Source organism: Balaenoptera ricei, chromosome 12, assembly GCF_028023285.1.
Source record: "Balaenoptera ricei isolate mBalRic1 chromosome 12, mBalRic1.hap2, whole genome shotgun sequence".
NCBI classification, from domain to species: domain Eukaryota; kingdom Metazoa; phylum Chordata; class Mammalia; order Artiodactyla; family Balaenopteridae; genus Balaenoptera; species Balaenoptera ricei.
In genome coordinates this window covers 33,982,198-34,009,232 of record NC_082650.1, presented here as the reverse complement: position 1 = coordinate 34,009,232, position 27,035 = coordinate 33,982,198, and the positions used below count along the sequence as shown (strand labels likewise).

The 27,035-nt window shown below is 36.0% G+C and overlaps 1 protein-coding gene across 1 annotated transcript in view; it reads left to right on the top strand.

The window, feature by feature from the left end:
- LAMA2 (laminin subunit alpha 2) overlaps positions 1-27,035 on the top strand; it is a 623,785-nt gene that overhangs the window by 148,664 nt on the left and 448,086 nt on the right. Inside the window, exons 2-3 of the mRNA XM_059941243.1 lie at positions 13,370-13,540; positions 19,635-19,747. Coding sequence (XP_059797226.1) covers positions 13,370-13,540; positions 19,635-19,747 — 284 coding nt within the window. The remainder of the gene's footprint in view (positions 1-13,369; positions 13,541-19,634; positions 19,748-27,035) is intronic.

The window sequence follows — 27,035 nt, the reverse complement described above, 5'->3', positions numbered from 1 at the left end:
ATGAAATCAATTCACCGAATCTCATTCACTTTTGATATTCATTAATATTATGAATATTAACTGAGCATCTATTTGATGTGAGTGACTCTAGTTGTCTCTGAGAATAAAAAGATTCACGAATTATGGTCTCTGCCCTCAAGGAACTTAGAGTTTAGTGGTCAAAGAATGTTGGTAAAAAGGCAAAAGCAAAACTGACAAAAACCTCATTATATATGAGAGTTTATATGTGCTTGGTAAATGAAAAGTATTATTAGCAACACTGTGCTAAATGACTGTAAAATGCTGATTTTTTGCTTCAAGTATTTACAAGAGCAAACAGAATATTTGTGAGTTTTCTTGCATATTTATATGTGTGTTCAAACAGCTGCTGGAGAACAAAGTGTTTTGCTATAAACACTGTCAAATCTCACTTTGAAAAAAATTTGTCCATAAAACAAGTATTTCCGTAGATATACTAAAGCTGCATAGAATTTGCTTTTAAAGCATAAACTAGAATTAGACGCTTGAGTCAGCTGTGAAGTATTTTTTCATACAACTCTCATTCTAATTCTTCAGCCTATGGATCAGGCTAAGACCTGGTACAATTTGAAAGGGATGATACAATATAAAGTTCCAGTGGTGAGCATAACTTTAACATTGTATTTATTAGAACCATACATTTATATATTTATATCTTCCAAATTTTTTTTTTTTTGTAGGGGGGCTTTGGGATGAGGATGGACATAGACCAGGGTATGGGGAAATACATCAATCAATAAATCTAACTTCTGATTTATCAACCAAACCAATCTAATCCCAGAAAGAATTCAAAGTTGATCACATAAAACACAAAAGACAGTTTGTTTATTTTCTAAGACAGAAGATAAGAAACTATCCAGAGCTTAGGGACTTGGGTTTAAGAAGACAATTAACACAATAAACTTTAAGAAAATAATGGTTTTAGCCCTGGAGACTAACATTATCTGTGTTGTCAAGTCACTAAAACAGTAAAAGAGATGTATCTGTGTGGGTTTTTTGTGTGTGTTGGTTTTGTTGTGTTTTGCTTTTTTCATGTTTTATTCTTTTATATTTTGACAAAAGGAAGTTTTCCACTTCTTCAAACTAGGCATACAATTATACCCTAAGTTCTAAGATGAATTTCTCCTTAGAGAATATTTTGAGCACCTTTGTGTGTCCAGCCCTCGCTAGGCCCTGAGAATACAGTGGAACAAAGTAAATAAAATAAACATGGTTTCTTCCGTCATGGAGTTTCTGTTCCAGTACGGGAGATAGAGCTTGGATAAGTAATCATTAAATAAAATTACACATGGGCAAAGTATGGCATATTTAGGGATTAAAATGGGGGATTGTTTAGAAAGGGTTAGGAAAGATCTCAGAGGAATTAAGGTATTAAGGAAAAAAGATTTGTGAAAGATAGGAAGGTATAAAGAGTGGAGGAAAGTTAAGAGGCAGGGATTTCTAGGCAAAATCCTGAGGAAGGAAAAAACAGAGCCTTGTTCTAGAAACTGACTAAAGGTAGTATTCTTTGAATGTGATGAGAGAATGTTATATAAAATAGGATAATAATTTTAAATTTTAACCTAGGTGCAATGATACTCCCTTGAAAGATGTTAAGAGTGACTTGATCAGATTTGCATCTTAAGAAAATCCATTTTGTTAAAAATGGATTGAAGAAAGGCAAAGGGTAATCAGGAGTCGATTTAAGAAGCTATTGCAAAAATCCAGATGTTAAAAATGCCTGTGACTCGGCCTTGGTGCTGGGGAGAAGCGTATGGATCTGAAATTAATTTTGGAGTTAGAAAAGTTTTTGTTGATGGAATGCACCAACAATGACTCCTAGCTTTCTGTATGAGACACTGGGTGGGTAAAATAAAATGTGTTGATAACTCAGGAGTAGTTAATTCAGGGTGGTCGTGTGGGGATGGTGGTGGTGCCTGAGCACTGGAAATCACAAGCTCTGCTTTGTGTAGATTAAGTTTGAGATGCTGGTGAGACATCTAAGTGGAGGTAGTATGGTATTTGGATAATTAAACCAGGAGCTTCAGAAAAATATCTGGCCTGGGGATATAACTCCACATTGACTATGCAGATGGTATGTAAATGGTTTAGAAGTAAATGAGATTATTGGGGATTATTTGGAGATTATTTGGGGATGAGAATGAAATAAGAAAAGGATCTAGGATCAAGCCCTGAGGAAGTCTAATACTTACTGATAAAAACAAATGAAAAAGAGCATAGTAAATGAATGTGACTTTTCTTTTTCCTTTTGTCTAGATCTTTTAAGCCAGAGGAAGCACAATGTAGAATAGTGTTTTTTGTTTTGTTTTAAAAAATATCTGTTTCATCATTAGAAATAAGAAATTGTCTAGCAGTCCTTAAAGAGTAGGGCCCATGGGGAACAGCATCTTTCCTGCTGCCATTATATGCACCAAAGCTTACATGAGTCCCTTCTGATATTTTTGTTTGAGGGCCGTAAATATAAGCTCATGCTCTTTGCAGAGCAATTAATTTAGAGCTTTCTTATATTTTTGTACTTTGGATTGTCAACAGCAGACACAGACACAAAGCTTTTATTTTGTTTTCTATGTTACAAACACCGCTGTCGTGGGGTAATTGCCAATTTAAGGCTCTAAATTTCGTTTTCAGTGACTTAAAATTGTTTCACATTTCCTCTCCTTTGCCTTTTTTACTTCTCATTTTGAGTTTGCAGACAGACCTGCCAAAGAGACATCTAGTTTATAGGCTTGGTTTTGGAAGCCAGGCAGGAGAAAAGAGAGCAGATACTGAACATATGCTCTGCTGATATGGATGAAGTGAGATTGGAGGAAGCTGGGAAACAGTCTATTTCTCCCTAACTGCCACCCCCTCAATGAATATTTTGGGTACCCTTATGTTGGAATATTCTAAATAAGTGCCCCAGCTATAATAATTATTTTTTATCATATGATTTTGAAAACTTCTAGGATGATTCAGGATTGTTCTACAAGTGGAACATAAAAAAAATAAAAAAATAAAAACAAAGCAGTTTGTAGATACTAATTTTAAATGGATAGTGGGAGAGATTTCCACACAAATTGAAAGGAATGGAAATTTTGTGACCAGGGCAGTGTCCACCAGGTCCTCAACAAATAATGGAAGTGGGAGTAGTGAGGATCTGTATTTTGGGGATATAAATTTGAAGTTTGAAAAAGAATCTATTCAATCTAGCCCTAGAGATTTAGCTCTGCTAAATTTTATTTATTTATTTATCCAAATCAAGAAGTCTTTATTGATCAGATGTAGTGTGGCCAACTTCAGTTTAATGAGCATACGGTAGTTAGAGAGTTGGTTTAAAAAATATATATTTTGAGGAGTTTGAGGAACTTTGAGTACAAATGCCTTATTTTGAGTCATTGTCATAGAGATGTATTGTCATGTCCTTCCTGGTGTATCTGTTAGTGTTCTTACCAGAAATCCATGTCATAATGACAGTTATTTTCTTATATATATCGTTTTAGGTTATTGAAAATCCATGATGTGATCCTGTCTTAGTAAGATTAATGATATGCTTTGTCAGAAATTTAATACAATCCTATAGCGCTCAGTTGGGTCAAGTGGCTAAGATGGCATTTGAGTTCATTATGGCCCTTTATTTTGTTTCTGATAATAATAAAAATACTTAAATTTTCATCTTTGTTTAGAATAAACAAAGTAAACAATTTTTAACATGTACTAAGTAGAAATTGTACTACTTTTTCTGATTAGAAAAGAAGAAAGGAGACCAAATCAACCCTTAAGCCTCCAAAAATATCCTTTTATTTTGGAAGCTGAAAAGAGGAGAACTGAGCGAGAGTACAAGACATATTTGAAAGGCCTGTTAGGATGAGAATACATGCCCTCCTTTCTGAACAACTGGATTCAGCATTATTTTTTTCCAGCTTACAAACATTGTTGTGTCTGGATGGCTAGTAGTTCAAATTGGACTGATTTTCTAGTCCTATAAAACTCTTCATCTGCATCATGGATCAGGTGCATTAAGTTACTTCCTGCAGTGCACAGCTGGAAATCATTCTCTTCGGCAACATGTTGTTTTGTCCCATTTTTGTTTTATACCAATGTGTTCCTACACACCCACATACCTCAGGATTTCAGACAAGTATCTCCTTTTCTTCCTTGACACGTCTTAGAACATTTTAAATTGGCATGTTCTCCTTTGTCTTTCAAATGCTGAATTACTTGCAAAACAGCTCTGTTTGCCTGCATGAGAATTTTTTAAAATGCTCCACAGACCTAGAGACTGAAATGGAAAGTCAGAAACATTCAAACAGACAGTTTCCTCTTATTCATTTGAGAGGGGAGAGACGCTTGGCATAAGCGAGCAAGAGAAATATTGTGTATCAAGGCTAGGATGACAGAAGGAGGGGGGGAGAAATGTGTATTGTATTATTGTAAAAAATATGTGATGATTTTTAAAAGTTATTTAACAATTCAATATATTGGAGAGAATTCATTGACTGGATGACTTTCCCATAGCAAGTCTCCAAGTACTGTCTGTTATCAATTATGTTAACGATCGTCTTTGTGAGTTGGACTGTAGATGTTAACAAGAAACATTATTTGAGAAATTAAAATACATATACTGATATTTAACATGTTTATCAATATCTCTGAATGTTAATTAAAAAGTATTATAGTATGCTAGGCACAGGTAGTGAAGACAGCTACTCGACAGTATTCATTTATGTTAATATTTTAACTGATGAAAACAAAATATATTTAGGAATTCTTTTTGCCAAACTACATTAGGAAGATTTTCTTTTAAGATATGAGTTATATCACTGTCATTTTAAAATGGTGGTTCACCAAACGTCACACAGTTAAATATAATCAAGATAAAGAGCATGATAGAAACAAATGAAATAAGCTAGAAGGAAACTTTCATCATGAAACATAATTAAAAAAAAATTTTTTTTAACATCTTTATTGGAGTATAATTGCTTTGCAATGGTGTGTTAGTTTCTGCTGTATAACAAAGTGAGTCAGCTTTACATATACATATATCCCCATATCTCCTCCCTCTTGCGTCTCCCTCCCACCCTCCCTATCCCACCCTTCTAGGTGGACACAAAGCACCGAGCTGATCTCCCTGTGCTATGGTGGCTGCTTCCCACTAGCTATCTATTTTACATTTGGTAGTATATATAAGTCCATGTCCATTCTCTCACTTCGTCCCAGCTTACCCTTTCCCCTCCCCGTGTCCTCAAGTCCATTCTCTACATCTGCATCTTTATTCCTGTCCTGCCCCTAGGTTCTTGAGAGCCATTTTTTTCTTTTTTTTAGATTCCATATATAGAAACATAATTTTAAAGTGACACTGTGGCCACGTTTGGACATGGCCATATAATAAGGCTTGGGTCTTTGTGTAAACAGTTGTGATTGTTGTCACTACTATTGTTCCTTCACATTTTATCCTAAAGATGTTTAAATGAAGCAACTATATATATGTGTGTGTGTGTGTATACACATATATACCCCTTTTGTCACTTTTACTAAAGTTGTTTTCTCTTGATCTTCCTATCTTCACTGTGTGTGGGGTGGGGGAGGATGTGTAAACGTAATATATGATCTTTATATCCCTCTGGCTTCTTGATCACAAGCAACAGAAACCACCAAAACTGTTTAACTTAAGCAGAAATGTATTTGAAGTATATCACAGAACTTGCACAATTGTTGGAAAGATTTGAAAACCAGGCTTAGGAGATGACAGACATCAAGGCCATGCCTGGGTTTCACTGCCTGAAAAGTCTAGTCAGGGTCCCTTTTCAGACATTGCTGTCACCACTTCTCCCACTTGCATTGGTACTATTATGTCTGTCGCTGTCATGATCTTATTTTCCTTATCTCCCCAACTCTATATTCCAAGTGCTCTGGAGTCAGAGCCCTAGGCCAAAGTCATGTGCACAAATTGCCCAGACTGCTAAAGGGAGGGGAAAAGAAAGATCTCCTCGACTTTCATTTCCTTGTAGGTGGTAGGGAACTGTGCACCCTCTATACTAAATGCAATGCCAATTACCCAAGAACAGAAATAGAGGCTGGGTGTTGGACAGCCAAGCAATGATAAAGGTCTACTACATTTTTCAAATAGCTTGGGTTTCTTTGAATTATTTCACTGAGCTAGGGTACCAAAATAGTGTTCTGTGTTTCTACTAAATCAAGGGTCTGATTAGTTTAATGGCTATATTTGCCAGATTTCTGTCCAGAAAGATTATACAAGTGCATGAATTTATTCTCATTCAATAAATTTAAATTTGAGTGCTATTATAGGCTAGCTAGTAGTATCCCCATATTCAATAATGTTATAGACTGGAGATCCACTGTAAAAGATATTAAAGTTTCAGTGTGATAAGGGTTATAATAAAATATAAACTAAGTAGTATGTAGACACCAAGAAGGTAATAACCAATTCTGTGTTGCAAAGTCGAGGAAACACTTTCACAGAGATGTGGATATTTGAGCTGGGTCATGAAAGATGAGTAGATGACCATGTAAGCAAAAAAGGAAAATGTTCTATGGACAAGATAATGTCATGACAAAGAATTTTCTAAGCACCTGATATATTTGTAAACAGTAAGATGTCAGTACTCTGGATGTGTAGGAAGGCATGAAAGAGGATGGAAACAGATGAGTTTAGAGAGGTAGATAGGGACCTGATTATAAATGTTCAGATTACCAAGAAATTTGGCTGCTATGTTATAGGCAACAGACAGCTCACAGAGGTTTTAAACAAGAAAGTGATATGATCAGACTTAATTTTTAGGAAGATAATTTCTCCAGCAGTTTGGAAGATGAATGGAAGTGGAGTCATGAAAGAAGACTAGTATGGGTGCTGTTGCATTAGATTTAAGATCAGATAGGATACGTTTACCTGTAAGTATAGATAGATAGATAGATAGATAGATAGATAGATAGATAGCATTAAGCTGGAGACAAAACAGTTAATTGGAAGCAGAAATCTTAGAATTAAGATTAGAAGTAAGACATATTTGTCCTTAAAGTACTTTTTTTTTTTAACATTTTCTGGTTTCTGTGGAATAACATTTTATTAGTGCTGGTTTATGTTCACCTATTTAGTAAGAATGACAGAGATTTGGGGGATGAAGATTACTGTGAATCAGTTACCAATATTTTTGTAGATGGTCTTCATGAAGTCAGTCAACGGAGATGAGCACTTGGAAAGGTCGGATGACTTGGCATTTTTAAGAAGTTCTGAGTGCCAATGAGAGGAACTGATTTGTAAGTAGCATTTAGAAGCCAGAAGGAGGCTATTTTTCCTTTCCCAGTGCTTTTAGGGATCCACTGGGGAGATCTATGAAGTGTCATTGTCAGAGGAAATCAAAGCTTCAATTACAATAAGCAGGTTGAAGGAGTGCTTTCTTAAAAAGGAAAATTTGGAAATAAATTATAGGACTTGTAAAAATACGATGGAAGTTGGCCTGTGTGTGTGCATATAGAAGGGAAAAGGAGAACTAGATGACACAGAACTCAGGAATGATGTAGGAGGTGAAAAGGATTTTCATTTAGAGCAGGAAGAGGAGTGAGGCAGGGTGGATCTTTAATGACAAAATTAATTCTAATTTATTTGGAATTACAATAATTGTGTTTGAAAACCAGCTGTGCCATTTAGGTTCTGGGAGTTATTTTCCTCATTTGTAAAACTCAAATTCGAAATAGTCTTCTTTTTCCTACTGGATAACAACCCTCTGGCTCATCACCTAGAGAAACATTGCCTAAATCCTAAGGAACGAGTCTGAATTGTGCCACACAGTGTATCACTTATACGTAAAATGCATTTCTCTGTGACTCACTTGTAGTTATTCAAAAGACAAACATGTATTAAGTATGATGCTAAGTCAAAGTTCTTCATTTTTATAAAATAAAAGCTGGAAGAGCTGGAAAGCTGTACAGGAAAATAAATTCACCTGCTGTTTGCTGGCCAGCAGGTGTCTTGGAAAGATGTTCAGCTGTTTTGCTAATTCAGGGCTTTCTTTCTCTCCATTCTTCTGATTCTGAACAGGATTGAAAACACGGTTTCCCTTTGTAGTATCTAACCAGTTTTTCCACATTTGATTTGACAAATGTCACATTAAAATTCTATTGTTACTGGTATTGATAATTTATAAAAGCCAAAGAATGACATGAATCATATATACATGTATGTACATATATGTGTATGTGCATATATGTGTATGCATGGTTATACACACAGATATATACTTATACATATATATATTATTTCTTTTTTTTCTTTTTTTTTTTTTGGCTGCATTGGGTCTTCATTGCTGAGCGCGGGCTTTCTCTAGTTATGGCGAGTGGGGGGCTACTCTTCGTTGTGGTGCGTGGGCTTCTCATTGCGGTGGCTTCTTTTGTTGCGGAGCACGGGCTCTAGGTGCACAAGCTTCAGTAGCTGTAGCAAGAGGGCTCAGTAGTTGTGGCTCATGGGCTCTAGAGCGCAGGCTCAGTAGTCGTGTCACACTGGCTTAGCTGTTCCACGGCATGTGGAATCTTCCTGGACCGGGGGTCGAACCCGTGTCCCCTGCATTGGCAGGTGGATTCTTAACCACTGCGCCAACAGGGAAGACCTCCAATTTTTTACTGATCTCATGTAATATTTATTTTTTATTCTAGATATTGCATTTTTCAGTTCTAGAATGTATATTTCATATTTTTTGTAGTTTCTATTCTCTATTTTTTATTATAAGCATTTTTGTGTGTGTGTCTTTGATCATAGTTATGAAAGCTGCTTAAAATTATTTGTGTACTAATTCCAACATCTGGTTGATATCAGTGTTTGTCTCCATTCACTGCTTTTCTTCTAAGTGCTGGTGGCATTTTATTGTTTCCTTGTAAGTCTATCTAATATTTTTTTGTAAAATTTCATTCTGGATGTTGTGAACAATCCATGGTAGAAAACTTAGGATTCTGATATGTTCTGAAGAATAGTTATCCATCTTATAGTTTTGTGTTATACTGGTTAACTTATCTGGACTCAAACACTCTTGTCTTTCCTATGGAATGCAGCAACTATGATCACTGTTTTGTTCTTTTAGTCCAATCTGGGGTACTTGGAGTCTGCCTAGGGCATGTGTATATCTGTTATCGATGAGAGATTTGGGAAGAGTTTATACACATATTTTGAGGTTCCCTGTCTGTGGCTTTCTTTTTTCCAGTATTTCTTCCTCACTTTACAGCAGCTGTGATCGTTCTTGGTTCTGTTTTCTGATTTTTCAAGACAGTAAAGTAAAAAAAAAAAAAAGACAGTGAAATTGTGGGTTTCTACTTGAGTTTTAGCCACCTTGCATGGGCAGTCTGAGGCACATCCATTATCTTCCTTCTAAGAATACAAATCCTCCTGGTTTAATTGTTTTGGGTTGTTCTTCAATGTCTTCAAGTATTTGAGATTTTTAAAAATATATTTTATTTAGAATTCATAGCTGTTATCTGTGAGTGACCTAATTTAATAGGAGCTACTCCACAATTACTGAAAGTAGAACCTCCATATGCAGGTTTTATAGATGCTTCTGCCATTTAAAACCAAAATGTGGGGTTTTAAGGCAGATCATCAAAATCATGCAAAACTGTATGAATAGAGCACAGTATGTGAGTAAGCAAATATAGTCTAAAAACATTCAAATAAAAACAGTGAAAATTTGGTGAATTTTTAGATGTTTGCCATATTGTAGCAAAATTTCTATTTTTCCCATGATGTAAATTTTTCTAGACTATTTACTAAATGTATATACTATAGAACAGAATTTATTATATTATTCTCTATATAGTATACATATTCTAATCTCCAATAAAATATATAGTATAGGGAGAATAAATATTATTTGTTTTTTGTTTAGACTTTGTTCTCTAAGCCACAAATCCAACTAAATTTACTTAGTCTAGATACTATTCAGAAAAAAAAAATGTCAGACATAATTGTATGGGTAACGATGACTGGCTTTTATGTCATTAACATTACATGACCTCAAATTAAGAATTTAATTAAGAGGTTGTAAGTCAATACTCTATAAAGGTTCACCATCTATTTGTAGTTCATTTACACTTGCAGTGTTTATATCATCTTAACCAAGTAACCAATATTGAATATAGCAATAAATATTGCTCTGTTGCATTTGAATGGGAATAAATAGGTACAGTCTAATAGATTTAACTTATAATGAAAATGGGCTGCAATCTATAATACAACCTGCTGAAAATTCAGTAGAAGCTCAGATATTGAATGACTCTTCAAATTGGTCATTAGAAACTACTTGGGGAACTTCCCTGACCAATACACTTTACTGATTTTTAAAAATAAACAACAAAATTGCTAATAAAATTTCAAAAGGCACCTGTTCCCTGATCACAAAGCAAGGCAATTAAATTATGAAAAGGTTAATTTTGAGCACATGATCAATAAATGTAACAGAAACAAATCAATGGAAAGAACTGAAAGAAAATAAATGTAAATTATATTAACATCTTTAGTTTATGATTGGAAAACTCTATGAAACAACAAAGGGGTGGTGACTGGGTAAGTTATTTCTTTTATTAAGTATGTAAACTGGTAAGCTCTGCCAAGGACCAGGTTTTTTCTTCATGCCCTGATGAGAATTAGCCTTCTGAGTTAAAGAGCTGAGTTCAAATCTTAGTTATTGATCTTGGTAATTCATAACTTTGTGCATATTGTTTGTCTTCTCTGAGCTGCATTTTCTTCACTTGTAAAATGGGACTAATAAAATCTACATAATGGGGTTACTGGTGATTAAATCATATTACTTAATGAATATGAAATAGCTTCTTAATCAATGTTACTTCTATACCCATAATCCTTTTATAACCATGTCATTTTGCTCACATTTTATTCATTTAATGCTGTGGGTAATTTGGGATGTAATCCAATTCTACATTTTGGAACATACGACATACAGGAAAATAATTTTCACCAGCCATCTTCCCATCTCGGCTCCCTCCCATGATTCCTCAGATCTGAGAAAGTCCAGGCCTACCCAACTCCAGTTAGGTCTCACAGGGCTGTACCAAAGCAGGGCATGGGGAGTCTCACCCATACCTACAAAACAGAACCCAAAGTCAGGGTCAAGGTCAAGACTAGCCAGAGACGAGGGAGACAAAGATCACAGAGTAAAACTGACAATGTCCTGGGGCAGTTTTAGAGATACTGGCTCCTGCCTGAGATGGCTTTTGTGTAAGTAAAGTGGCTTTTGTTTGAAGAAGCTATAAGGGGCTTAACTATCTAACTTCATCCTGCTGACCAGCAAGGTGTTTTGACCTCTTAAGAACAGGATTCCCAGCATATTTCTTCCTTCCTACTACCTATTTTTTTAATACTATAAATTATAATTTTAAAGACCTGGAAGAAAATCCCACTAAAATTACTAACAGTGACAAACAGGTAATAGTTTGGGTTGATATACATGTGAACCATTGTGTATACTCTGTATAATCTGTAGGTAGCTATACTATATCTGTATCTAAATCCATATCTGTATCTATATATGATCACATGATCTAACAGATTAGAACAGTTACAAATTCAGTCCTCTTGTCAGTCACTCAGCATCCACATAAGCTTTCCGAATAAAGTCCATACTCATATAATATTCCCTCTGCCTGGTATGTTTGTTTTTTTCTTCATTTTCTGTATCAAATACATTTCTATTTCTCCTCCAAGATTCAGATCAGGATCACTTCCCACAATAAGCCCATCTTAACAGTATTTTCATTCCCAAACCCCCAAACCTTTTATGGTATCTGGCATAGTATGTGCTCAACATGTTTTTTTTTTTTTTAACATCTTTATTGGAGTATAATTGCTTTACAATGGTGTGTTAGTTTCTGCTTTATAACAAAATGAATCAGTTATAATATACATATATCCCCATATCTCTTCCCTCTTGCGTCTCCCTCCCTCCCACCCTCCCTATCCCACCCCTCTAGGTGGTCACAAAGCACCCAACTGATCTCCCTGTGCTATGTGGCTGCTTCCCACTAGCTATCTATTTTACATTTGGTAGTGTATATATGTCCATGCCACTCTCTCACTTTGTCCCAGCTTACCCTTCCCCCTTCCCATATCCTCAAGTCCATTCTCTAGTAGGTCTGCGTCTTTATTCCCGTCTTGCCCCTAGGTTCTTTGTGACTTTTTTTTTTTTTCTTAGATTCCATATATATGTGTTAGCATACAGTATTTGTTTTTCTCTTTCTGACTTACTTCACTCTGTATGACAGACTCTAGGTCCATCCACCTCACTACAAATAATTCAATTTTGTTTCTTTTTATGGCTCAGTAATATTCCATTGTATATATGTGCCACATCTTTATCCATTCATCTGTTGATGGATACTTAGGTTGCTTCCATGTCCTGGCTATTGTAAATAGAGCTGCAATGAACATTGTGGTACATGACTCTTTTTGAATTATGGTTTTCTCAGGGTATATGCCCAGTAGTGGGATTGCTGGGTCATATGGTAGTTCTATTTTTAGTTTTTTAAGGAACCTCCATACTGTTCTCCATAGTGGCTGTATCAATTTACATTCCCACTAACAGTGCAAGAGGGTTCCCTTTTCTGCACACCCTCTCCAGCATTTATTGTTTGTAGATTTTTTGATGATGGCCATTCTGACTGGTGTGAGATGATATCTCATTGTAGTTTTGATTTGCATTTCTCCAATGATTAATGATGTTGAGCATTCTTTCATGTGTTTGTTGGCCATCTGTATATCTTCTTTGGAGAAATGTCTGTTTAGGTCTTCTGCCCATTTTTGGATTGGGTTGGCTCAACATATATTTTATGAAATAATAATTGTACAGCTAAATGCAAAATAATGATGAATGACAGAAGAGAAACCTTATTTATTTACTAATAAATCATTTACCAACCAAGAGAATACAATGTCTAAAGGTAGAGAGGTAATGTTCTGGGGTTGATTGAATTATTTTAAAATTTGTAACCTGACAAATTTCACAAAATGGCTGAAATGCAGAATGGAGATTTCAGTAAGACTTGTGTCAGTAACATGAAGATAACAGAAGACTTTTTTAAAAGTATGTTTTAGAGACAAGATTTTCTAATTATGTATTAGAGGTTAAAAATTAAGAAGATAGCTTTAGAGTTCATATTTAAGACCCAGAAAGAAAAAAAAATGTTCGCTTGATAACACATGCTACTTATGTAGTGTACTTAATTAAGTCAGATATTTAATTATAACTGATTATTCCATTTTCATTTAATTTAATGCTCTGGAAAGCATCCTATCTTAATTTCATTTTAAAATGCAGCAAAATCTTCCCACACACCTTCATTTGTTCATCTTTTTTAGGTTTATTCCCTGCTGTCCTGAATCTTGCTTCCAATGCTGTCATCACCACAAATGCAACATGTGGAGAAAAAGGACCTGAAATGTATTGCAAATTGGTAGAGCACGTCCCTGGGCAGCCCGTGAGGAACCCTCAATGTCGGATCTGCCATCAAAACAGCAGCAATCCACACCGTACGTATTTTAGGATGAATTTGTGTGGCACTGAGTAGGAGCTGTAATTGATGATGTTGAGGCCAAAGTGCATTAAAGTCAAAAGGTTTGTGGTCCCCCAAATTTCTAGAACTTTTCTTCTACTGTGAACCTTACAGCCCCTGTCACTTAACAAACATTACTGGAATTCCTTATGTGTAGTGGGTGTGGTGCTTGAAGAGAGATTTCTAGCTAAAGACTTGTGGCAGTCCTTAAGTTTATCACTTGCAGAAGATTATCTGAAGATGTGGTTATTAATTCATGTTTTAGTCATTCAGTGGTCACTTATATGCCAGGTACTGTGCGGGGGATACAACAGGAATAAGATGTGGCCCCTGGCTCAGCTGAAGAAGTGGCAAAAAGCAGATTATTGCTGTGTAATGTGGTAGGTACCAAGGAAAGAATGAGCATAGGGGCTTTAGGGAGAAAGGGGAGGGTTACAAATTCAGTCCTGGTGTAGATGAAGGCTTGCCAGAAGTGACATCTAAACTGAGACCGAAGGACAAATATGAGCTGAGTAGGTAAAGGGGAGACAGAGGGAAGAGAAGGAATGACAGGAAGAGGTTTCAGAATAAGGCGGAAAACAGTACTTGCTCAGGGAACTACAGGTAGTTAGGAATGGCTGCAACTGAAAGTGTCAGAGGGCAGAGGGTAGGGATGAGTCTGGTGCAGGGCTGGAATCAGACTATACGGTTCTTAAACACCACAGGAAGAGTGTTTCAAGGAGAGGTGTCATACAAAGCCCTCTTGGGTGGCCTCTAGGAACCACACTGATATCTCAGACTCATTCATACGTTTATTCAGCAAGCATTTGAACACTGGCTACCAGAAATGCATTCTACTGGAGCAGAGTGTTGAATCATACATAGTCCTTGACTTAAAGGGCTTAGAGGGGGGAATAGGGGAAACAAAACTAAATTGAGTGCTAAGGGAACATCTAGAGATTCCTGGGAGAAAGTGACCATGTACGGAGAAAATAAGAGTTAGTAAGATGAAAAGGGGAAAAGTATAATATATAAAAAAAGAATACATAAATCTTGAAGGCATGAAACAGCATGATCTATTCAGAGAACTATAAGTAATTAGGTTTAATGAGTAAAGAATTTATGTGGAGAAGGGGAGAATGGTGTGAGATAATTCTAGAGATGGGGGTTGATTTATAGATATATTGATACATTGGGAAATCATCAAATATTGGGGAGATTAATAAAGTGAATAATGTCAATGAGGTGCTTTATAATAAAGTTTCACAATTATACTATTTTAAAATTTACGTAGTTTTTCTTCTCTTTTTAAAAAAAGTTGTAATGCTCATAAAATGAAGAAAGCTTTCTCTCACGGTTTATATCTTTTAATCTCAAAAGAAAGTCGGGAGGCACTGTGCATTCTTTCTTGGAGCTGGTTAAAGGGAAGAATGCATAGTCCCTCTCTATTATACAATTTAGAGATACTGAAAACGTTAATATGTTTGGAGAACTGGGACTTTTGTGAATACAATAGCTGGCCTTGTATATCACAGACTGTTAAAAAAAAAAAAGTTAAGAAACCAAAGATGGCAAGCATTAGAAACCTTCCTTGCCTGTTCAATGACTCTGGTTATTTTCTATGGTGTAGATTGTTATGGGTGTAGGAGTCGGGAATATTGGAACACATCCTATCTGTTTGCTGTTCTTGTACAGAACGTTTAGGGCAAAAGACCTAGGTCAGAGCCCTGGGGAAACTTCAAAAACAAGAAAATCGAGGTAAATAAGTGAAAATAAAATGAATTAAAAAATAAATGAATTGATGGACTATGAGCTTTAGGTTTGTTAGAGAAGAAGATGAAGCCTGATAGGGAGAAATTGCCATTGTTGCAAGAATTGGTAGCCTTGATGATTTCACAGAGAATGTGAGAAAGCCTGGAGGCAAGGAATGACTGGGAGGGAATGATGGGGGTGGTTGGGAGTGTGTAGATGTGTGTTTAGGATGGGCTGGGCAGAGGAAGAGAGTTAGAGAGATAAAGTACGAAAACCATATATATGTGTGTGTGTGTGTGTGTGTGTGTGTGTGTGCATATATACATGTATATGTATGTGTATATATGTATGGTTATCTATATATACATGTGCATAAAATATAAATATTTATAGTTCCTGTCTACAAGTACAATGTTAGGGTAAATAAGACTTGGATATAGAAGACAATTAAACAGATATTCTAAACAGTAAACTCAGGGCTATACCTTAGGGTACATATTATCAATGATGTAGAATTTCTAAGAAGGAAAACATCAGTGGGAACTGAAGTAGCAAGAGAAAGTTCCAAGAAGGTGGTCAGACTCAGAAGGGCTCTAAAAACCTGAATTACCCGAGATAAGAGGGAAAAAGCATTCCAGGAAAGGAGAAAAAGATGGAAATGTGTAAATAGAGACAGGATGGAAGGAAGGTGCAGTGATTCAGGTAGAAAATAATTGAGTGGACACTCTTGGTAGCAAAATCAGTGAGATGTTTTCACCAAATTAAGTCTATGAGTGACTGTCACTCCCTTCTTCAGAGTTCCACATTCAGGGTCTTTCAGTGGAAGACATCTGTATTTAGGCAATCCCACCCCATATTTTCACTTTGGGACAAAAAAGTGAATAAATTGTTTTAGTAAAGGCACATATGAGGTATATTTTTGTATTTCCCATTTTATTTAGTTGTGGTAAGTTTTTAAAACTTATCACAGCCTACATTTACTTTGATTAATTTAATTTCAAATTACCAGCTTCATTACATTTCAAAATCCTGTTGTGGAACCAGAAATTTAGAAAGAATAATACCCCACAAGAATAAAAAATCTAGCAATAATCAACATGGATATATTTTAGTAAAAGTTGAAGCAACAGATGATAAAATTCCACAAATTCACTGAACAGCTAGAATTAATCTGGAAGGTTGGTACTTAAGTACCATACAAAGAAAAGGAAATTTGAACCTCCTGACTGTTAATAGATTGTGCTTTCCAATTAAAATAGCAGTTTGAAAGGTTTACTTCATCAATGATTCCCTCGCCAATTTTCAGATGCAGTTAGCCTTTAGATTGACTTGAGTCACTATCCCTGTTGAGGATGTTATAAGTTTCTATCTCTTTTTAAATAAGGGAAGTATGCCAACAATTAATCAGTATTTTCAAATTAATTATGATTACAGTTTCATAATGGGGATTATGGTTAATTGTTGATTCATCTCCCAGTCTTCCTTTTCATGACTAATTCTCGTATCAATTTGACCTGAGGTGACAGATATCAAAATTTCCAATTAGATAGCTCCTCTCACAACTACCTTATGAGCCACAAGTGTGATTTGGAAGTGTGGTTGTGTGTGTGTTTTTCTATCACATGTTAAACCCACAATCTGTGAAGAAGATTCAGGAGGATGTTTAAGGAATGTTTGCTGTGATATTTATTTTTCTTCAGAAGCAATGCCAGTAATATTTCATTTATGGTTCTGATTCCTAATGTGCCAATTTCAGCGCCCACTCATACCACCAAGGACATTTATTTGATATTTAGTTATGCTTCTTGTATTTGTTGATGTTATAAAGACCTAACACTTTCCCTAGCTTCAGCAGAACAAGTTAACTAGTGCTAATTACTAAATTTAGTCAGCAATTTTACTTTTCATTAATGAGATGAGGTGCCTCATCTCAGTGGACTGCTAATGTGATAAGACTTGGTACAAAACAAAGTCCGTCCAGATGTTCAGCTGAATTAAGTAATTTACCAATAAAAGTAGATTATTTTTGTCCTGTCTTATATACTCATGTTACCATAAGTAAATCAAAGATATAAGCCTTTATATTTTCAGTTAAACAAGTTATAGCAGACTACGTTAATAAAATTAATATGTAATTAAAATGTTCACAATCTGAAAATGGCAAATTTAATGAATATTTAGTTTTTGTAAATTTTTTGAAGATGATTTTTCTTTACTATCAGACACCTATTGCATTGAGGACTTCTTTTTGCTTGGTTTTTATCTTCAAAAATTTTATTAAATGTAATTTGTCCCAAGTAAAGATTCAGAATCCTGCATATTTTGAACAGATGTATAATTAATTCTATGTATATGCATAATAATGGCTAGAATATTAATGGTTTTAATGTTCCTCTGGTAACCCTGTGAGTTGAGAGTTCCCATCCAATTACTGGTCCATGGCAAAATGAGAAAATGAAAGCAAAATTCCAAATTTTTTATGAAGATAAAATGAATACCTTTTAAAGAATTATCCTTCATTTTAATATTGTGTTGTTTTAAAACTTTTGTTGTTTTTAAATGTCCTCCATTTTATGAAATAAGTGATATTTTAAATGATAGCAAGAGTAGGCTGAACGCTACTATTACTTTGAGAAATAAAGAGCTAGAACTCCTGTATCAAGTCCACAAATCTCTTTCACATACATTTAATTTTTTTTTTCTACTTTTTTCTGAAAGTTAAGATTCTGGGTACCTGTGCTATGAGTGGAGTTATGTTATCCTCACTTCAAGAATGACACAGTGTTTAAGTGACTTGCCCATGGTCAGTTAAGTGCTAACTGGTGGATCCAGATAGACTGTCCAGCTCCTCATACTCCAGCACTTCATGGTTCAAATCTTATGCTCTTTCATCACCATTATCATTAAAACACCTGGCTAGATTACTACATTATGTCCACAGATTGAAAGTCCATGATTGTTCCTCATAGTGATATGGCTTGTTTATTATTTGAAATAGTCCTTCAATTTGCAAAAAAAGATTATGTTCTAATAAAAGGGTATTCTTAGGCCATTCATTTGAAACATCTTCCCAAGGAATTAGTGTTATAAAAGTTCTCACGACTGACACTCCAAAGCATAATTAATCAGAGTAGCCGGGAAGCTAACCTCCACTTTGTTTACATTTCTGTGGGCAAACAGGCTGACTTCCAAGTGAGATGTTAGGAAGTTAAGAACTCTTACTGCAGCCCTAGGAATAGAAATAGGAACATCCCCAGCAAACTGCCCTCCTGCCATCCTCACCCGTGCCTGAGCTGGGCCAGATCAGAGGAGGAACGAGTTCTGTTCCTCCTTACTTGGGAAATGAGAAGCACAGATTGCAGATAAGAACCAATGACTGCATCCAAAAAGGAACAAGAGCTTTGGCACTCCAGAGGTAACGGTTGCTGTTGTGAGATGCATGGAACTAAGTGGGAGGAGATGAGGAATCTGTGAGTTTTGAGGATTGTAAGAAGGAACTGTGGGGGGAGGTGGCAACGATTGTCCACACCTCCTGTTTTTTATTGCCAATCTCCTTTTTAATTTTCACAATACGTCCTGTTCTCACGTATCTGGAGTAAAGACAAGGGGAGATCCATGTTTAGTTAGTAGGATGGAGTTTCATGTGCCGAGCTCTCTCTGCTTGCTTTTATTGTCCAGACCCCTCCACTGAGTTAGTGATTATGGGGACAGGCACCGCTGGATGGGAGATTTGGAGTATCTTTCATTATATTTTTAAATAGTGGTTTAGATAGAAAGTTGGCAGATTGAGGACTGACTGCAAAAAGCCTCATAGGATGGATTTGACAGCATTTTCTACTAAAACCAGATACATATTGAATTGCCCAAGTCCTGGCAATAATGTATGTGTCAGAAGGGCAAATCTTCAAGTACCTTTCAACCACAATTCAGGATTTTATGTTTCTGTTCAAAAAGTTGATGTCATACTAGAGCTGCCTCAAACAATAGAGTTTTTGCTTCTTTGAATGACTGACACATCAATTAGACTTCAATATCATTTCTTCACACTTAATTTCTGTAGTTATCTTTAAAGTTGCCTGTTTTAGTTGATGGCCAGAGTGCTGAACAGCTTCTTCTCTTATAGTCTTTAACCATTTCACACTACCTTGCGGAGCGCTGTGAAAAAGTCGACAGTAACCAAATTCTGTTAAAGATATGAATTGCTCTCTCTTTATGTTATTTTAAGTTTGACCTTCACATGATGATGGTTTTAACTCAGTTTTACTTTTTACTTTAAAAAAACAGCTATAAATTCTTCATATGATCTTTTCTCCTTTCACATGCTGCTGCTGATTCAATAGTGAGACACCCGATTACAAATGCTATTGATGGAAAGAACACTTGGTGGCAGAGTCCCAGTATTAAGAATGGAATCGAATACCATTATGTGACAATTACACTGGATTTACAGCAGGTATTATGCCTTTTTTTACTTTTCATTTTATTTTTTTATCATTTTCCACTTTGAAATTGGATCTTGGATTTGCTATTTGTGTAGTTAGTAGTTCTTGGGTAAAAGGATACTCTTTCTTATTACCCTCCATTGTTTTCTTGATACAGTGAACAAAGGGGCTTATTCATTTAGTAAATTGCTATTTTAAAATATTTGGCATTTATTTCTAAAGCACAATTATTTGGGTTGGGCCAGAAGTTCATTCGGTTTTTTCCATAACACCTTACGGAAAAACCCAAACTCACTTTTGGGCCAGCCCAATAAAATGAATTCCCATGAGAAGTTTAGAACTGAATTAGGAGCTGACTCTGTTTTGACCAATGAGAGTTAATGATAAAAATGTTGATCAATGAAATCTTACATAAAGAAAATATAATAGTGCCATTTTAAAACTTTTAAAATAATAGAGTGCTGCCACTCTGCTCATGGTGGGCGTACGAAAAGGTTCTTGGATAACAGGACTCTTGAGTACATTGCCCCTCATTACTGGGAGTTGAGCAAGATGTGACGGTTGATTCTTAAAGTTGGGCCAGTAATGAGGTAACAAGCCTTGTAGTTGTATAAAATAGATGTTGGAAGTTGTTAGAGTTTGTGGTACATAGGTCTAGGTGCCGTCTACCTTAATTTTTTTTCTTCTTTCTGTTTACAATATTCAGGTCAGGTGGAAAGTATTCATCAAGAATTATTTAGGCTTGCAAATAGGATGGAGTCTGGAAAAATGTTCCCATATTTTACTGTTATTCCAAATACAAAAGTTTATTTGATTGACTGAAGGCTGAGACTGGAAATGTTGAACTTAGATGACTTTTTTAATGCAACCTGTTTCTCTCTCACTCTCTGGGATAGCATAGGAAAGATACTTAGGCATTCCTCCCTGACCCAGTAGAGGCAGAGCAGCAAAGGGGCTTGGGGTTAGTGGAGAGGATATGGCTAAAATAGTTAATGACAGATACCATAACTGCAGAGCTTGTGTTTCCACATGTGATCACAGAGGAGGAAAGCACTAGCCAGTGGGGGTTTGTCACATTCTCAGGATGCCAGATAGGCACCAGGCATTTCCCTAATGGATGCTGTTTGTCATCAATAGGATATGAACTACCCACTTCAGGTTTGGGGCCCATTTTGGCCAGGGTGCACATATTCAGGAATTGCAAAGGGCTGGTTGGTGGGTCTCACAGCAGATACTCTTTCCACCCATTTGGGACTCCGCAGGACTTGAGCAACAGGGTAGCAGCAGGGACTCAGTGCTGCAGCTAAATTGCCAACTGGCATGTATTTATTTTTACCCATACCGGCAGCTGAATGTCAGCCTTGAGTTAATATTTCTCAGGAAATCTCAGAGCACAATCAGGGAAGGCAGGCAAACTACTACATTGATCAATTATGCTTTAGTTCAATGAAGTCTTATGCATGAATTCCCTGAAAATCCTAGCCTCAAAATGGACTTTATCTCTCTATGGATAAAGACAACTTGGTCCTTTGCCAGTCACAGCAGTTGTCCCCCATCATGTGGTCATTGAAAGTTGCAATGCAACTTTCCAATCAGGAGTGAGTCTGCTGTCTATTGCCTTGGGTCATCTCCTGGGATAGGGAATCAATAAATAGTGATGGTTCATTGCTCTGGTTTACTCTCTGCCTATTCTTTTAAATCACACATGGAGCAGGAGACTCAATTTTTAATATAATTTGCACAAGTCACTTATACTGCTCTTTGAGCTCAACCACAGTAGCATTGGGTTGGCCAAAATGTTCATTTGGGTTTTTCTGTAACATCTTATAGAAAAACCTGAACGAACTTTTTGGCCAACCCTATGTTAAGAGGCACACCTCATTTTACTATGCTTTGTTTTATTATGCTTTGCAGATATTGCATTTTTTTTTTTTTTTTTTACAGTTTGAAGGTTTGTGGCAACTCTGTGGCCAGCAAGTCTATTGGCACCATTTTTCCAACTGATTTGCTCACTTTGTGTCTCTGTGTCACATTTTGATAATTCTTGCAATATTTCAAACTTTTTCCTTATTATTATACTTGTTATGGTAATCTGTGATCAGTGAGCTTTGATGTTGCTATTATAGTTGTTCTGGGGTCCATGAACCATGCGCATACAAGAAGGTGAACTTAGTAACTGTTGCATGTGTGCTGACTGCTCACTAACCGGTCATTTCCCCATCTCTCTCCCTCTCCTTGGGCCTTCCTATTCCCTGAGACACACAACATTGAAATTATTAACCCTACAATTAATAACCCTACAAATGGCCTCTAAGTGTTCAAGTGAAAGGAAGAGTTGCACATCTCTCACTTTAAATCAAAAGCTAGAAATAATTAAGCTTATTGAGGAAGGCATGTCAAAAGCTGAGATAGGCGAAAAGCTAGACCTCTTGCACCAGTTAGCCAAGTTGTCAATGCAAACGAAAAGTTCTTGAAGGAAACTAAAAGTGTTGCTCCAATGAACACACAAATGATAAGAAACCAGAATAACATTATTGCTGACATGGAGAAAGTTTTAGTGGTCTGGAAAGAAGATCAAACCAGCCACAACCTTCCCTTAATGCAAAGCCTAATCCAGAGCTAGGCCCTAACTCTCTTCAATTTTACAAAGGCTGAGAGAGGTGAGGAAGCTACAGAAGAAAAGTTTGAAGCCAGCAGAGATTAGTTCATCAAGTTTAAGGAAAGAAACTGTCTTCATAACATATAAGTGCCAGGTAAAGCAGCAAGTACTGATGCAGATCAGATGCAAGCTGCAGCAAGTTATCCAGAAGGTCTAACTAAGATAATTCATGAAGGTAGGGACACTAAACAACAGATTTTCAGTATAGATGAAACAGCCTTCTATTGGAAGAAGATGCCATCTAGAACTTTTATAGCTAGAGAGGAGAAGTCAATGCCTGGCTTCAAATCTTCAAAGGACAGGCTGACTCTCTTGTTAGGGGCTAATGCAGCTGGTGACTTGACGTTAAGGCCAATGCTCATTTACCATTCCCAAAATCCCAGGGCCCTGAAGAATTATGCTAAATTTACTCTGCCTGTGCTGTGGAACAGCAAAGCCTGGATGACAGCACATCTGTTTACAAGATGCTTTATTGAATATTTTAAGCCCACTGTTGAGAACTATTGCTCAAAAAAAAAAAATTCCTTTCAAAATATTACTGCTCATTGACAGTGCACCTGTTCACCCAAGAGCTCTGATGGAGATGTACAAGGAGATTCATGTTGTTTTCATGCCCGCTAACACAAGATCCATTATGCAGTCCATGGATCAAGGAGTAATTTCAACTTCTGAGTATTATTATTTAAGAAATACATTTTGTAAGGCTACAGGTGTCATAGATAGTGATTCTTCTGATGGACCGGGGCAAAGTAAATTGAAAACCTTTTGGAAAGGATTCACCATTCTAAATGGCATTAGGAACATTCGTGATTCATGGGAAGAGGTCAAAATATCAACATTAACGGGAGTTTGGAAGAAGTTGATTCCAACCCTAATGGATGGTTTGGAGGGGTTCAAGACTTTAGTGGAGGAAGTAACTACAGATGAGGTGGAAATAGCAAAAGAACTGGAATTAAAATGGAGCCTGAAGATGTGACAGACTTGCTGCAATCTCATGATTAACAGGTAGGGAGTTGCTTCTTATGGATGAGCAAAGAAAGTGGTTCCCTGAGATGGAATGTACTTCTGGTGACAGTGCTATAAAGACTGTTGAAATGACAACAAAGGATTTAGAATATTATATAAACTTAGCTGACAAAGCAGCAGCAGGTTTGAAAAGATTGACTCCAATTTTGAAAGCATTTGGGTAAAATGCTATTGAACAGTATTGCATACTACAGAGAAATTGTTCATGAAAGGAAGAGTAAATCAATGCAGCAATGTTGTCTTATTTTAAGAGGTTGCCACAGCCACCCCAACCTTCAGCAACCACCACCCTGATCATTCAGCAACCATCAACTTCCAGACAAGACCCTCCACCAGCAAAACGATTTTGACTGGCTGAAGGCTCAGATGATGTTTAGCATTTTTTAGCAATAAAGTATTTTAAAAATTAAGATATGTACATTGTTTTTTAGACACAATGTTGTTGCACATTTAATTGGCTATAGTATAGTGCAAACAAAAGTTTTACATGCACTGGGAAACTAAAAATATTTATGAGACTCACTTTATTGTGATATTTGCCTTATTGCAGTGGTCTGGAATCGAGCCCGCAGTGTCTCTGAGGTATGCCTGCATTTGTTATTAAACATAGCAGCATTTTTTCCTTCTAATTTGCAACTGGATGATACAATCACAGGTTTTTACTAAATCATTTTTACTCAACATACCTATCATTATTAATTCCACAGGTCAAAGAGTGCATCTGAAAACCCATTTTTCAGTGAAGCCATTTATATTTTCCCATTTGCTTTGCATCCCCACTCATCCATTCCCCATGGTATCTTTGTTTTCCTGTTCTCTCTTCTTCCCTTTTAGTTTAGAGGTGTGAATACTCAAGACATCTTTTATAGTTCAGTCTTCATAACAAGTGGCAAGAATCTGTTTATAAGATCAGTTTACCTGTCTCCAGAGTCTGGAGTAAACCTCATGGAAGTGGCACAGACATGTGTCCTCGTATGGTCTCATATCCCAGAATGGCACCCACCCATGCCCTTATTCACTTCAGCCCTCTCTTACCTCCTGTGAATCAACTCATCATGTGTTTAAGAGAAGCAGAACACAACCTATAAAATAAAACAAATCCTTATTTCTACTTGTCTCAAGATTTTAATTTAGTCAATGATTTAATAATGTAAAAAGCTAAGCAGATTTTGTAATCAGATTTTATAAGGGAATTCCACAGATAGAAAGGGGATTTAGACCTCTTATTTAGCCTCAGCCTTTGGAGGAACAAACTGTGGAACAGGTTCTTAAACCTATTCAATTAAGGGGCAAAGCTGCAGGAAGGCATGTTACAGTGCATTGGCAACAGAGAAAATGTGGACATCCTTATTATATCATTTACTACTTACAATTAGCTGATAAGGCAGCTAGTATTATTACCCCTCTTTAATAGTTGAAGAACACTAAGACTTAGAAAAATTAAGTGACTTGGGCTTCCTACTAAAGTCTATTACGGGCAGGGCTGGGATTTCATCCGGAGTTGTCTGAATCCAGACCCCAAACTATGCCAGTATTTCCTAAACTGGGATTGGAAGATCTAACTTAGGGAGAATTTTTGGTATATAATTTCAAGGGGTCCGTACATTGTTTGGGTTTAAGGAATACTGGGTTATCATCTCCTGGCTTACACAGGAGAATATAGCCAAAGTCTGTTTTGTCGTAAAACAAGGACTAGATCTCTTATTTTCTACTACACTTTAGCGTATCTCTAAAACAGCATAACTTCAGTCTTTTTCACCTACAACGTGAAGGATTAATAGGCTTTTCATCATAATATGAGCTATTATTCAGCTGGGAGGCAAGGGCAGTAGTTTCATAATGAATAGGTAAATATCACTAAATGTTTGTCATTGTTTCAGCAAGAGGTTTGACCATTTATTAGTTCTCCTTTTTATTTTGAGATGGATGAATTTCAACAAGTGCCAGTTTTTTGTTGTTGATAATATACTTGGCTCCTCCGTGGAATACTTTTAATAAGTTACTATTTTAAATAAAGGTCACCATTGGATTTCCTTGATTGAATCATTATAGATTATACTGGGAAATTCCTTTTACATTTTATCATTCAAGATGAGCCCTAGAAAAATATAACACTTATTGAGAAGAAAATAGGTACTTATTTTATAGATTGTTTTTAGATTTTTATTACTAAGGGATTATTAACTTTTCCCAATACTACTATTTACTCACAGCGTATCTTGAGCAAATAATTTAATCATGCTGTGCCCCAAGTTCTAGATTAGCAAAATAAATGTTATAATATCATGGCAAGAAATTGAAATAACGATAATAGCAATACAACAACTAAATTACCTCTGACAATTACAGTTATCATAAAGACCTACTATCAGCATAATCTCAAAGAGAAGCTTAGCTGTTCCAATGATGTGTATGCAAAACCCCAGTATAATGGTAAAGAAAACTATACATAAATTTAGAAGACAGTAATAGGAAATTGAAGGTTAATAGGATGTCCAAAATATTCCATTTTAGTCCCTTTCCAACCGGATTTTCACGACAATATATATTATAATATCTGATCTCATTTTATGACTTTTAAAAATCTGGCCATTTTCTTAGGCCTGCCCTTTGATTTGTTTAGGAAGAAAGTTGATTGGCAAGTGGGTTAAAATTCAGAGGGGCAGCTTTTTAATAGACCTTTAAAAAACGGACATTGAGTCATATTCATTCCTGGAAAATCCAGGTACGCCATGGAATTAGTTATGCTCATGTGTAGGAATCTCTTTTATCTCAATACATAATTCCCTTCTCTTCCTGGTTTATCCCCCAAAACTAAAAATGCATTTATCAAGAAAAATTGTCTTACAGCTACAGAGATCAAGTTCCACATGTTCTTGACCTAAATGTTTTATTCATTGACCTTATAGAGACATATCTAGTGAGATAGGTTAACAGTTTAAAATGAGAGTTATGTTTTGAAGGAGGATGAATTAATATTTCTATACAAATATTGCTATACTTTTGGAATGTGTGTGAATAGCATAGAGCCATTTTTTCTTGAACTGTTAATGTAATAATTAATCCCTTATGTAATAATAAAGCATGAAAAAAGTGAGATAGATACAATTAATTATTAAATATTCAACAGGGAGAAAGGAGTATAAATGACATTCCTACATTTAATATCCCATTATCTAAATAAGGAAGATACACATGATATATTAAAAAGTGAGACAAGATTTACATAGCTCTGGTTGAATATGGTTCTGTTCAATACAGTCTATTTGATCTGTCTCCTGGAGACAGATCTCTATGAAGGATTTAGCCCATGGCATGATGATTAGGTGTATTCCCCTGTTGTCCTTCTAGATTGAGCATTCTTGAAGGCAGAATTCTCAGACTGTTTCTACCCACCATGGCACTCAGCATCTAGCAGGAACTCAGCAGATTTGACGAAAGAATGGTTCATGGTTGCTCTTCAAATCACTGAATTTTTTCTTGGTATTATTTGGGTCACTGCTAAATTGATAAATATAAAACTAACTATAGTGGAGATTATAATCTACATGTTCAAAATGTCCTACATGATACATTTTGTTTAATATAGCAGAATATAATTAAATTCACAGTTC